The sequence below is a fragment of the Fukomys damarensis genome, unplaced genomic scaffold (assembly GCF_012274545.1).
Source record: "Fukomys damarensis isolate Sample0158 unplaced genomic scaffold, DMR_v1.0_HiC HiC_scaffold_16, whole genome shotgun sequence".
Classification (NCBI taxonomy): domain Eukaryota; kingdom Metazoa; phylum Chordata; class Mammalia; order Rodentia; family Bathyergidae; genus Fukomys; species Fukomys damarensis.
The window spans coordinates 89,548,645-89,561,786 of record NW_022900928.1 but is presented as its reverse complement, the minus strand read 5'-3'; the positions used below and the strand labels follow the sequence as shown (position 1 = coordinate 89,561,786).

Sequence of the window (13,142 nt, the reverse complement as noted above, 5' to 3'; positions counted from 1 at the left end):
TTAAAATTCAAAATCCCCTGGTAACCACATATTGTTATATAAATATATAACATATGTGGTTTTTTCCTCCTTTTATTTACTTGATTCCTTTCATGCAATTTATGTCACATGTGATTAAGAAATATATAATCTCTGGGCTGGCGATTTAGCTCAGTGGTGCCACCACCTGCCTTGCAAGTGCAAGGCTCTGAGTTTGATCCCTGGTATTAAAAAACAAAAAAAACAAAAAAAAACGCAAAACCCTAGAATTTGCACATCCATCTTCTATTTACTTTCTTTTTGTCTATTTGCAGGATCTTCTGTTCTACAGATATCCCTCATTGAACACCCACCTGGTAAATGACTGTTCACACATACAGCAGAGGTGTACTTTTTGGACATATGATCCATCTTTATTCTTATTTATTGATCTTTTTGCAGTTCTCTACATCTTGTTGATACAGCCTCAATGCATCTTTTTTGTATGGCACACCTTGTTTACACAGTACTATAATTTTGCTGATTGTCCTGTAGAGTACAATAGTTTTGTGCTGTTACACATCACAGTACAGCATGTAAGTTATGCAAATAAAAGCAAAGTCGTCAAGTTGGAGTTTCCTTTGACCATTTCTTTGTTCTGAACATTGTAATGTACATGCCATTTATCATGCCTCATCTAGTAACCAGGTTTGGTTTAATGAGGTAGTTGCAAAATGGGAGTTGGTTGTTACATGAGGGGAGCCTGTCGCCTATCGCATTTGAGGCCCATTCAGTAGGTATGTAGTACAAATAAACACATTTATGAAAAGACAAATAACTTCAAAATATGTTTTATTTTTTGTTTTTTTTGTTTTTTGGTACCGGGGATTGAACTCAGGTCCTTGCACTTGCAAGGCAGGCCACCGAACCGCTGAGCTAAATCTCTGGCCCTAAAATATGTATTATTTCTATAATGCCTGACACTGGGGAAAAATAAGCTATATGGTTTGCCTGTTTTGATGTGGGAGTGATTTGTAGCACAGTCTTATGAGGCCTGTTGATCACACAGTATCACAGTACACATCTTGCCTTGGTCCTTAAATGAGGAGTATCTATTTCTTTGACTATGTACTACAAAGATTTTAATATATTAACAGTTACATTTTAAAATTATTCTTAGGACTTTTTATTTTATTTTAGGACGTTTGTTTAACATTTTACAGAATTTAATTAAGCACATAAAGCTGTACTACTTAATATATTTCTCCATGAACTTTTTGTGAAATTCAGATCACAGTGTATCATTTACAAATCTTTTGTCTTTCTTCTGATCATCTATACCCTTGGCACAATTCTTGAAAACAACATCATCATCCCACCTTTCTTTTAACTTTGAAGTTGGCCTGCGGTTGGTATGGGCCAGTGAGATTAAGGAGAGGATTTCCACTAAGAATGTTTTCCATATGAATCTTTTCTTCTTCAGCTTTTTGTTTTTGTTCCTTCCTGTCCTGATCTTCAGCTTATTTTTTCCCCATTTCTGCAAGAAGAGGTGCAGTATCATCATCACTCTCTTCCTCAAAATCTTCATGCTCCTCACCTGTTAGAGGATCATCTGCATCAAGGTTGGCAGCAGAAATCTGGTCTAACCGAGGCTTGACATTGAAGAGGTTGTGTGTTCTTGGGTTGGATGATCCCTATTTTTGTCTCTTGCAGCAGCTCTCTCTCTCTTCCAATTCTCTCCTAAAGTCTCAATTTTGAACCTCTTCAGGGGCATCCTGAGTAGTTTGTCTATATTTTATCTTTGTATGAGAGGAAAGGTCCCTACTTGAATATTGTTTTGAGAGTTGGCTCAAATCACCTTCTCCTTTCCCTCTTCCACCTCTGTGGCTCAAAAGTTGGCCTGGCTGCTGTTGTCACTTTGTATGTCAGTATAAGATTATATTGCAATCCTCCTGCCACACACATTGGCTCAAATACTAAACCAGTACTTTTGTTTTTAGATACTTCCTTTTTCATAAAAGTATGTGGGTTTGTTTTGTTTTGGTACTCGGGATTGAACTTGTTTTGTTTTTTTGAGTCAAGCTCTCACTTTGTATTTCAGGCTGGCTCTGAACCCGCTATGTAGCCCAGGCTGGCCTCTTAACTACCCCAAAATCCTCTTGTCTCACCCTCTCAAGTGCTGGGATTATAAGTGTGTACCACCATGCCCAACGAAAGTATGTGTTTTTTAACAGTAACTTCTATAGATTTTCTGCATAGCACAGTTAAAATTTACCTTTGTTGGATGTGGTAATACATGCCTCTTCCCAGATAATCAGTTGAGATAGAAGAATCACAAGTTTGAGCCCAGCCTGGGCAACTTAGTGAGATTCTGTCTTAAAATAAAAATTTTAAAAAGTGATGGGGATGTAGTTTCATGGTAGAGTGCCCCTGGGTTCGATCCAAATAAATAAATAAATAAATAAATAAACGAATAAATAAATAAATAAATGTAAACAAATACAAAGAGAGCTGGGTGTGGTGGCGCATGCCTGTAATCCCAGCACTCAGGTGGCTGAGGCAGGAGGATCACCATGAGTTCAAAGCCAGTCTGGGCTACATAGTGAGTTTAGGGCCAGCCTGAACAACAAAGGGAGACCCTGTCTCAAAACAAAACAAACAAATAAATACATAAAATAATGGCTGAGGCTAAAAAATAAGAATTTTGCTCTTATTTTGAATTATATAATTTGTCCAAGTTCTGTATATCATCCCATCTTGCTTTTTCATGTGTTTTTCTTCAAGCTAGGTGCAGCAGTGGCACATGCCTGTAATCCCAGCTATTCAGTAATCCTACTAAGACAGAACGATTGCAAGTTTTAGCCCAGCCTGGGCAATTCAGTGAGACCTTGTCTCAAAATTTAAAAATGAAAAAGAGCTGGGACAAAATGGTGTATAAAGGCACTGAGTTCAATCAAAACCAAAAAAGAAGTTTTCACTGGGCATGGTGGCATATACCTATGATCCCAGAACTTGGGAGGCTGAGGCAGAAGGATCTCCATGACTTCAAGGCCAGCCTGAACTACATAATGAGACTATGGGCAAAACAAAAGGGCAGGGGATTTAGCTTTGCCTTGCAAGTGCAAAGTCCTGAGTTCAATTCCTAGTACCAAAACAAACAAATAAAACCAACACACATGCACAAAAAAATAAAAACAAAGAATGCACAATAGGCAATATAATTAGGATCTTTGTGTAATTGGCCATGTAATTCATTTCCTGCAGAATATCTCTGAAGTTAAAGTACCAAAGAAAACTATTCCTTAAATGTTGTTTTAGAGTAATTTCTGTTACAGTCTACTGATAATCTAATTTTCTGTCATCCCCTTAGAATTCCAGCCCTCTTGGGAATCAGAAATTAGATAATGGGTGTATGATACTGAATTAGTCCACTGATTGGTTTAAGATAGTTCTGGGTGTGGGTGGTGGACTTACTGAAGAGGGAAGACTCACTCACCCTGGATGTGGATAGAATAAAAGAGGATAGAAGACTGGTTGCTTTCTGCCTAACCTGCCATGGACTGTTTCTCCTCTGCTATGCCACCCTGCCATGCCACCCTGCCTTGGAGCCAGCCAACTATAGACTGAAACCTCCACAAACTGAGCTAAAATAAACCTTTTTTCCTTTAATTGTGGGTGAATTTTTTTTCCAGCAATGAGAAAGTAAGGCACTGGATGATTTATTTGTATTAATATCTGCCTGAAACTCCCCACTTTAAACTGTCATTCCCCATAATGCTTCCTAATTAAGCTGTTATTTTGTCTTAAATCAGCTTTTAGTCAGTAGCTTATTCACTGTTGGGAGTCTCATTCACACTCTGAAGCAAGTAACATCTTTGTTCTGGAACTGCCATATCTCTACCTCTTGACGCAACCTGACATCTTCCTTCAGGTTCTGTACCTCTCAGTACATTCAATTTCTTGTTTCTTCAAGCCAGATTAGCCAAATTTTGCTAAAATCATAAACATTTCCTTAGGGGACCCTATGTAACAGCACTACAGAGCCTGCTGAGAAACTTCAGCATTTGCATAGAGATTCAGAGAATTAATCTGCATCTCAAAATAAATGACCCCAAACCAGTCACAGGAGCATTTCAAGCTGGAAACAAAATTCACTGGATTTAATCCACAGTTTGGGATCACCCACTGAAAAGAAGCTAAGTTGAAGTGACATTTAGTAGACAGCCCTATCCTTTCAGCTTTGAGAATGGAACTGGAGGAGTTGCCTTTGGTCTTATTTCAAGCTGGCATTTTATAGCTAGCTTAGCATTTGGGTCAAAACTACCCAAGATGGGAGGAACAAATCTAAATCTTTGTATCAAAGAATAGGCAATGGAAGTTGCCCTACTCGTTTTCCAAATTCCTAATTTGTACTACACCCTTGCCAAGGAAAGACCTCTGCCCCTCAACTGTCAGTGATGGGTTTGGCCCTGGCTCCAGAAGCTTCAGATTCAGGGGACATCAGTTCCATTTCTGGCTCTGACATGGTGCTGGCCTCAGCTCCAGTCCGCCTCAATCATGGCAAACAGCTGGCTAAGCCTCTTCTTAATGTCAGACTCACTGGGAGACCGACAGGCCTTTGCGTGCACCCTGACATGCTCAGCCAGCTTAGATTTATAGATGAAGCCTTTCCCGCAGTCATCACAGGAAAAGGGCCTCTCGGGCCTGTGGATGCGCTGGTGCCTCCGCATGTGACCCCTCTCCCGAAAGTTCTTGTCACACTCAGGGCAGCGGAAGGGTCTCTCTCCAGTGTGCAGGCCTTGGTGGCTGAGCAGCTGAGCCTTCAAGCGGAAGCGCTTGTCACAGGTGGGACACTGGAAGGGCTTCTCTCCGGTGTGTGTGCGCACATGCTCGGTGAGCTTGGACTGCTTGGCAAAGCCCTTACCGCAGGCGCAGGAGAAGGGCATCTTCCCACGGTGCAGCAGCTGATGAGCCCTCATGTCTGCCTTCACGCGGTAACGCTTGTCGCACTCCGGGCACTGGAAGGGCCTTTCCCCTGTGTGTAGGCGCCGGTGGCTGACTAGCTGCCCCTTCAGGCGGAAGCCACGGTCACACTCCGGGCAGCGGAAAGGGCGCTCACCGCTGTGCACGCGCAGGTGCTCAATAAGCTTAGACTGGCGCGCAAAGCCTTTGGCACACTGGGGGCACGAGAAGGGGCGCTCCACACTGTGTGTGCGCTGGTGAGCCTTCAGAATACCCTTGAGGCGGAAGCACTTGCCGCACTCTGGGCAAGCGAAGGGCCGTTCCCCGCTGTGTACACGCAGGTGCTCACGGAGCTTGCAGCGGTGAGCAAAGCCGCGGCCACACTCGCCGCAGGAGTAGGGCGTCTCACCGCAGTGCTGCTGTTCATGGGTGCCCAGCGCGCATGGTGGACACTGGAAGGTTTTCTCATCCGGGCGCAGCTGCTGTCCCTGCCAGTGGAAGCCCCTGCCACACTGGGGACACTGGAAAGGCCGCTCCCTGAGCATGCACTGTGTGGCAAAACCCTCGCCACATTTTCGGCAGTGGGAAGGCTTCCCCCTCTTGTGCCTAAGGCTGTGGCTGAGCAGAGTCTGCTCCTGATGAAAACGCAGTTTGCAATGGGGGCACTGGAATGGGCTCTTCCTCCCATGGGCGGCCAGGTGTCTCTGCAAACACCGCTGCAGGCGGAAGCTCTGCCCACACTCTGGGCACAAGAAGAGCCCCAGAGCTCTCTGCAGCGGCTGTGCCTCAGCTAGCTTGTTGAACTTCTGCCAGGCCCTATCCCTAGGTGACAGGTCCTTGGAATGGTTCCTCTGGTGCCTTACTAAGTGGTTCTTCTCCCAAAAGTTTTTGCTGCAGACAGAGCAAGGGTACTGAGTGCTTTGCCAAGAGGGGACTTCCTGTGAGCCAGGGAAATGCAGAACACCGTGGCTTGGGATCCCTTCTCTTTGGACAGACTCGCTGGCCTCTGCCACCAGGGCCCATGTGTTCTGTCTCTTTGGGCTCAGGGGAGTGAGGCTTGGGTCAGGCCTTTCTCCGAAAAATCTGAATTCAAGGGAAGACTGACTCTGAAGAGGATCTAACTGGAATTGACATTCAGTTTCTCTTGATTTTACAGTTTGGTGATCTCCTGAAATTGAAACAAAAATTCAGTTAGTCTGCCTTTCTATCCATGACTAAAAACTGTCACCACAGAAGTGCTCTCTAACATGGCGTGGCCTGAAAACCCTGCTTCCACCAAACTTCCCAAGCACATAGTGTGCTTTTTAAATGAATCTAGTGACAGTCTCCTGAAACTAGTAGACCTATCTTATAACATTGAAAAGAGAATACAGGTCATAAAGTTCCAGTGTAAGCTCTGGAATCAGACAGCCTGGGTTCAAATCCCATTTGCCCACCATGTAATCTTTGTTAAATGGATTACTTTTGGCTTTGGCTGCTTATCCTGTATAAACAGGGAAACAACACATAAGCAACTGCTGACCACTATGATAACTTCAGAAGATCAGACTTGCCCTGTTTGATGTAAGACATACCTAAGGCCACAAGGTATGTTCCTAAAAGAGCCTGAATACCTGTTCTGTGTCACCCACATGCTTCTCTGGCTCTAAAACCAGGCAGCAAGGCTCAGCTCTAGTCCTCCATGCCCCTATCATCACCAATTTTTAAAAAATTCTGGTGACTGAACCCAAGGTACGTGCTTGATCATTAAGCCACACTCCCAGCCTCAACCAATGTTTTAACAAAAATTCTTGGAAGAATTAATAGATGAAAAAAAGTGAAATAATTTCTTTTTAAAAAATAGCAAGAACCGGGCCAGGGATTTAGCTCAGTAGTTCTGCTGCCTGTCTCGCAAGCTCAAGAACCTGAGTTTGATCCCTGGTACCAAAAACAAAATAAAACAAATAAATAAAATAAAAAATAGCAAGAACCAAAAAACATCCTTTGCTCTCCAGAAAGCAGCAGCTATAAATAGATGAAGATTTCTTAGGGTAGTACTCATGTTTGATTTTTTTTTTCCACTTAGTAATTTAATACTGAGTTTTAAGAACCCCAGTGTCAGATTCTCCCATCATGACAAGATATGGAAGATAAGCTCAAGTTTGAACATTCAAATAGATGATCGTCTCCTGGTAGCATGGAAAGCACTTTAGTCACAAAGATATCCAATCCGTCTCTGCTTCTGTTCTTTCCTATCCCCTACCAAGAACAGCTTCCATCAATGATGGGTATGGAACCACTTTAAATGGCACCTGATAAGCCAGTTTAATCCTGTAGTGTAGGCACTTTGCTCATCTTCCTTCTGTACGCTAGGAATCGAAATACTTATAGGATCAGTAGCCTGCCCAGAGTCACCCAAAGAGGCAGGATGCAGACTCACACTGCAGAACCCACACTCCTACCCACTGTGCTACCACCTCTGTCTAGAATCTTTGAAACACGAAGCCTTTGCTTTGCCAAACAGAAAGTCAAGACCAAAGAAGAGAAACTAGAAATTTGATGTCTTAATATCAGGCCCATTTATTTTTTGGCACTGGGGATGGAACTCAGGACCTTGTACTTGCCAGGCAGGCACAGCACCACTGAGCTAAATCCCCGGCCCAGACCATTTCTCAATACTCACCCCCAAACAGCTGTCCCTCAATAACTTGATCAAAATGCAGGTCAGCGGAGGAGAGAACCATGTTTCCCGGTTGTTGGAATTCTCCCCAGCTTCTGAAGGGCTCTCTCCCCTGTTCAATCCAGGAAATTAGTTCCGGTTTGGGAAGTGCACCATCTGCACAGAGAAGTCAGACAGGATAGTTTGGCTTCCTTGGGCACCATATTTAAAGTTGCTTCTGAGTTTTTCCAAAACCCATTTCTAGGACAATGCATGTCAATAAACAATAGGTTTATGTGAAGGGGAGTAAAACTGCCCATCTATCTAACAGTGCTTGCTAGTCTATCTGGGTCTGTCAGGCTGGATGTGCTGTTTTGTCACAGCCCTTGTGCATCTAGCAATGCTGTATTTCAACCACAAGCCACATAGCAAAGGCTTTAATACTTTTTATTTTTTGAGGCTTTTTTGAGACAGGGTCTCACTATGTCCTTCAGGCTGGCCTTAAAACTCAATATATAGCCCAGGCTGGCCTTGAACTCATGGCAATCCTTCTGCCTCAGGCTCCCAAGTGCTGGGATTACAGGTGTGCACTACCATGCCCTGCAGGAGTACATTTTAAAGGTAGTTAGCTGTGGCAAAATTATGTCAAAAGGATTTTTAAAAATAATTTTTATTAAAAATATTTCTGGGGCCAGGGATTTAGCTCAGTGGTTCCACCACCTGCCTTGCAAGCACAAGGGCCCAAGTTTGATCCCTGTTACCAAAAAAACAAAACAAAACAAATCACATAAAAATATTTCTGGGTTGGGGATTTGGGGATTTAGCTCAGTTCTGCTGCCTGCCTTGCAAGCACAAGGTCCCAAGTTTGATCCTCAGCACCAAAAAAAGAAAAAGAAAAAGAAAAAGAAAAAAAGAAAAATATATACAAATAAAATATAAATATATAAAATATAAATAAAATATTAAAATATATTAAAATAAATATATTTTTTAAGGTGGGTCAGGGATTTAGCTCAGTGGTGTCACCACCTGCCTCACAAGTGCAAGGTCCTGAGTTCAATTCCTGGTACCAAAAAAAAAAAAAGATTTCTAAGCAAAGAAAAGTAAGAATATACAAAAACCTTGTTGCCATGTCAAATCTTACTATGTTGACAAACTTCACGCTTTTTAAGGACAAGAGACACTGCCCAATTTAAACCCCTAAATGTGGTGTCTATCCCCAGAGATAAGCACTACTCTGAATTTATTGTTTATCATGCCCATGCATGTTTTCTTTTTTCTTTTTTGTAGTGCTGGAGATTGATTTTAGGACCCTGTGCATACTAAACTATCAGTGAGGCACAGCTCCAGCCCAGTGTTTTTATTTTTTAAATAAATACATACACATAAATATTTTATTCCTGGTTTTGAATTTTATGTAAACCATATCATATCATTCTGTAACTTAAATTATGTGTCTGAAATGTCTCCATTTTGAAACAAAGCTTAGGCTTATTCACTGTGTGAAGGGATGACCCTGTCCCAATCCGTCTGGTCCTCTGCTCCCTGGCATGCTGCTCCAGGCACATCTGCAATGCAGTGAGTGCGTTTCTATCACCGCACATCCAGTCAGCTGCACTCTCACAAGCGCATCTGCTTCACATCCTAACAACCAGCAGACATCTTCCCATCTCTAATACCACAAGTCATGCTAGCTGATAGGACAGTCACCTTCCTTCTTGTTCCCAGAGAGCTCTTTTTTTTTTTTTTTGGTACCAGGGATCGAACTCAGGACCTTACACTTGCAATGCAGGCACAGAGCCTCTGAGCCTCCCAGAGGGTTCTTGATGGTTTCTGGTTCTCTGCTCGTCCACGTTCTTTAGGTCAGCGTACAGGCCATGAAAAGTCCCACAGGGATTTTGGTTGGAATTCCTTTGGACATATAGATTGATTTGAGAACTGACAGAAGGCGGAAAGTTTCATGTAACTGACTATGATTAAGAGGATGGATAATTAGAGGGATACAGAATGAGAGCAAGAGTAAAAAAATTAAAAATCCAAATTTAAATAGTCATGACCCAACAGTGAGTAAATTAAAATGCTGCATGATCTTGAATAACTACTGAGTATGAAAAGGGGGAACCACTTGATCTCAATGCTTAGGACATTTTGCGGGGGGGGCTGACAGAATTAATGACATATAATTATTATTTATCTGTATAAATTGAATTACTTTAATGGATTCTTTGGTAACAGTAAAAACAATGTAGTGTTTTAGAAAAAAATCCATAGACAGGATTTGGAAAACTTACTCTGGCAACAAAACAGAGAATACAAGTTTTATAAACCTTGCAGTTGCAGTATAAAGGAAGTGGTATAGTTGTCAAGAACAAAGGAATACAAGAAAACTCAGCACCTTATCTTTGTACACAGGCAGAGCCAAGCGATGAAAAGTTGATGGAAGATATACGTTTATATAAATTATTTTAAATTATGAAACAATAGAGAAATAGAAATGATAAAAAACTGGAGAAATAGTGAAAAGAGATAGAAGAGGGATAGTATAAGTTGGGCAATGTCTCATTTTTCACAGTAATTAGTGTTAGCTAAATTCAATGAACCAAGAAATAGGTGTTACCATGATATTTAGACTGGAAGAAACCACTTTATGAACTAAAATAAAAATAGTTGTCTCTGGAGTTGACTGAGTGTGAGGTAAGAATGAAGCAGGACCCATTTGTCATTCATCCTTCATCTGATGCTTCTCTGAACAGAGTTTTTAAAACTTTATTTCATAAATTAGAAGAAATATAAAGGGTCTGGGGATGTAGCTCAGTTACATATCACTTGCCCAGCAGGTGCAAGGCTCTGAGTTTCATCCCCAATATGACCAAAAACAAAACAACTCCCCCAAACTTACATTTATTATCATAACCATAGTAAGCTACTCTTAAATATCTATGTGAATCCTTCCAGAATCTCACTCGAGGGAAGAATATTAGCTGCCTTTATTGGGGTGAGGAGATATAAGTGGTTACCAGTGACTGAGCCTAAGCCCTCATACATGCTAGGCAAGTGTTCTACCACTAAGCTACATCCCTGGCCTGACATTTGGTTTCTTAAAGTCTAACTCACTGGGAAGCTATGTGGAAGACCATTCATAGGTTAAAGATATATGTATAGGTACCTGAGCTGGAGATGTAGCTCAGAATTAGAGTACTTGCCTAGCATGTGCAGGACCCTGAGTTCAATCTCCAGTACCACACAAATAAATAAATAAATAAATAAATAAACAAACAAACAAATGAGGGAGAAACAGACAGACACACAGACACTTTATGGTAAGAGTTAGGTATGTTCCCAGGTGGAAAACCATAGCAATCTGAGCGTAAGCTCTGATGGAAGTCTTGGATTGTTCTTAGTCACCTCTCACCCCCTGATGTTAGGTGTTGCCTCAAATATTCCTGAGTAACAATGTTCACCCTGGAGTGAGGGCTGGTAGTGTATACAGAAGTATTAACAAAAGAATGGGAGTAAGAAACCTTTCTGAGATAATTTCTGAGGAATCTTCTATCTGACAAACAAGAGCACCTAGCGAGTTACACCTTTCATGGGAGCCGCTTCCATATTTATCCCTGTAGCTGCATGCATCTTACCTAGAGAGACAAGAGTTTCGTAATTGGTCCTCATGACACCCTTGTAAAGCTCCTTCTGCCATGTCTCTAGGTCCTGCCATTCTTGCTCCGAGAAATAAATGGCAACATCTTCAAAAGTCAGAGGTAACTGAAATCACAGACATAGATGTGACTGCTTCAAAATCACTCCAGCTCCTCATTAATTTAAAAGGCTCTGTCTGGTGGCCAATTGTTTAGTCTATCCAGCAGCCTCTTCCTTGGGAACAGTATACTTCTTGTCCTAGTCCAGTCACAGGTTCTTCTGTTAGCCACTACAACCCACTCCACATTTCTTTAAACCTAAATTATATATCTCTAAGCATGGAATGGAGCTTTTCCTAAAAAAAAAGAAATCACTATGTAATTCATTCACTTAATATATGTGATGGCCATTTTCCAGGTCAATAGAAAGAGGCAAGATCATTTTTGGGATAAACTGCATTAAATTGCATGAATGTATATATCTTTCTGAATGGACATACTCATTGTTTATTAAAACTCCCTTTCTAAACTACAAACAACACATGATTATGTATTAGTACTCTACTTTGTAGCATAAAGTCTAAAAAGGAGACAAGCATCTTTAATTTTATTTACTTTTTGTGGTGCTGAGGATTAAATCCAAGGCCTTACACATGCTAGGCAAGAGTTCTACCAGTGAACTACATTTCCAACTTAATTTAATAATTGTGTTTACTATTGTTGACTTGGAAAATTTATACTTGCTGAGGTTCATTAACTAGAATTATGTAAATTATGTATTTGTTAATTTAAAATTCTACCACTACATAACTGCTCATTCCACATCTTATTGAATTTTCTTTTAAGTTAAAATTTAAACTTTTAACTTTAGTGTGTTCTTTTCTGTGGCTATTAAAGCACATTTCATTTCAACTTTTATTTTTAATTTATGTTTATCTTTTTGTTACATTTGGCATGAAGTTTAGAATTGGGTTTTAAAAACTATAATAGTTCCTTTATATTTAGGTAAAAAAAATTCATTATTTAAACTTTGTGAAATAGTCATTTTTGCAATAACCTATTAGGGATATACTGGGGAATCTGTTTACATTGTTTTGTCTGTGAGAAACATTAGGTCACTGTTTCTCAATCTGGGCAATTTTGTCTCCTGGACCACTTTAGGACAAGTCTGGTGATATTTCTGATTTGATGGAACTGAGGAGGAGGGGGGTGTGTGCTAGTGTCATCTAGCGGAATCTGCCAAGTATCAGACGAACCTCATAGAGAAAACCTTCTGGTACAAAATGTCAGTAGTGGAAAGGGGTGAGAAACCAAAAACTGAGCTTCGTAGGGCACCCAAAATGTTCAGACACACTCTTCAGACTTCTACCAGTTACCTCACACTTATGAGGTGTTATGAGCCCTATCTAAACACATCTGGTATCACAATTTTCTATCTCATTTCACCACATGCACAAAACTGCTGTATGTACTATATAGTGAAGCCCCCTTTTTTTTAAAAAGGCAAAGGCATAGAGTTCAGCACCCCTCCACATTTCGGGCGTGTGGAGCGTTCGTGGAATGTACCTCGTATTTTAGATTGAACAAGGTATTTTTAAGTTAATGATCTTAATTCGTTTAACAGCAAGTAAGAGTGCTTAGTAGAATGGTTAGAAAAACATGCCATGACCTTGCTTTCAATAAAACACTAAATAAACAATGTACAATTTGTATGGATTTTACTCTCCTCTACCCTCGGAACAACCCTTCCTTCCTACTCAACGCAAACGCGATCCCGTTAGCGGCTAAATCCTGACATTCAAGGCCTCACGTTACAAACATCACCCCAAGCCCCTGAAATCTTAAATCCGTCAAACCTGGGCTCTGGTCCTCCCCCGCGCCCCTCGCCGCCTGGGCCTCGGTCCACGCTTGGCTTTGTTTTCGGGTCTGGTCACGGCGCCCCCGGGATC

The 13,142-nt window shown here is 41.3% G+C and overlaps 1 protein-coding gene and 1 pseudogene across 1 annotated transcript in view; both read right to left on the bottom strand.

Annotated features, from left to right (window-relative positions):
- Nucleotides 1-891: 891 nt before the first annotated feature.
- LOC104872358 lies at nt 892-2,350 on the bottom strand (annotated as a pseudogene).
- Nucleotides 2,351-3,763: 1,413 nt separating this feature from the next.
- The window catches only part of Znf786 (zinc finger protein 786), a 10,091-nt gene continuing 712 nt past the window's right edge, over nt 3,764-13,142 (bottom strand). The window contains exons 2-4 of the mRNA XM_010638598.3: nt 11,194-11,320; nt 7,583-7,735; nt 3,764-6,088 (exon numbers count right to left, since the gene is read on the bottom strand). Coding sequence (XP_010636900.1) covers nt 4,494-6,088; nt 7,583-7,735; nt 11,194-11,320 — 1,875 coding nt within the window. The 3' untranslated portion in view covers nt 3,764-4,493. The remainder of the gene's footprint in view (nt 6,089-7,582; nt 7,736-11,193; nt 11,321-13,142) is intronic.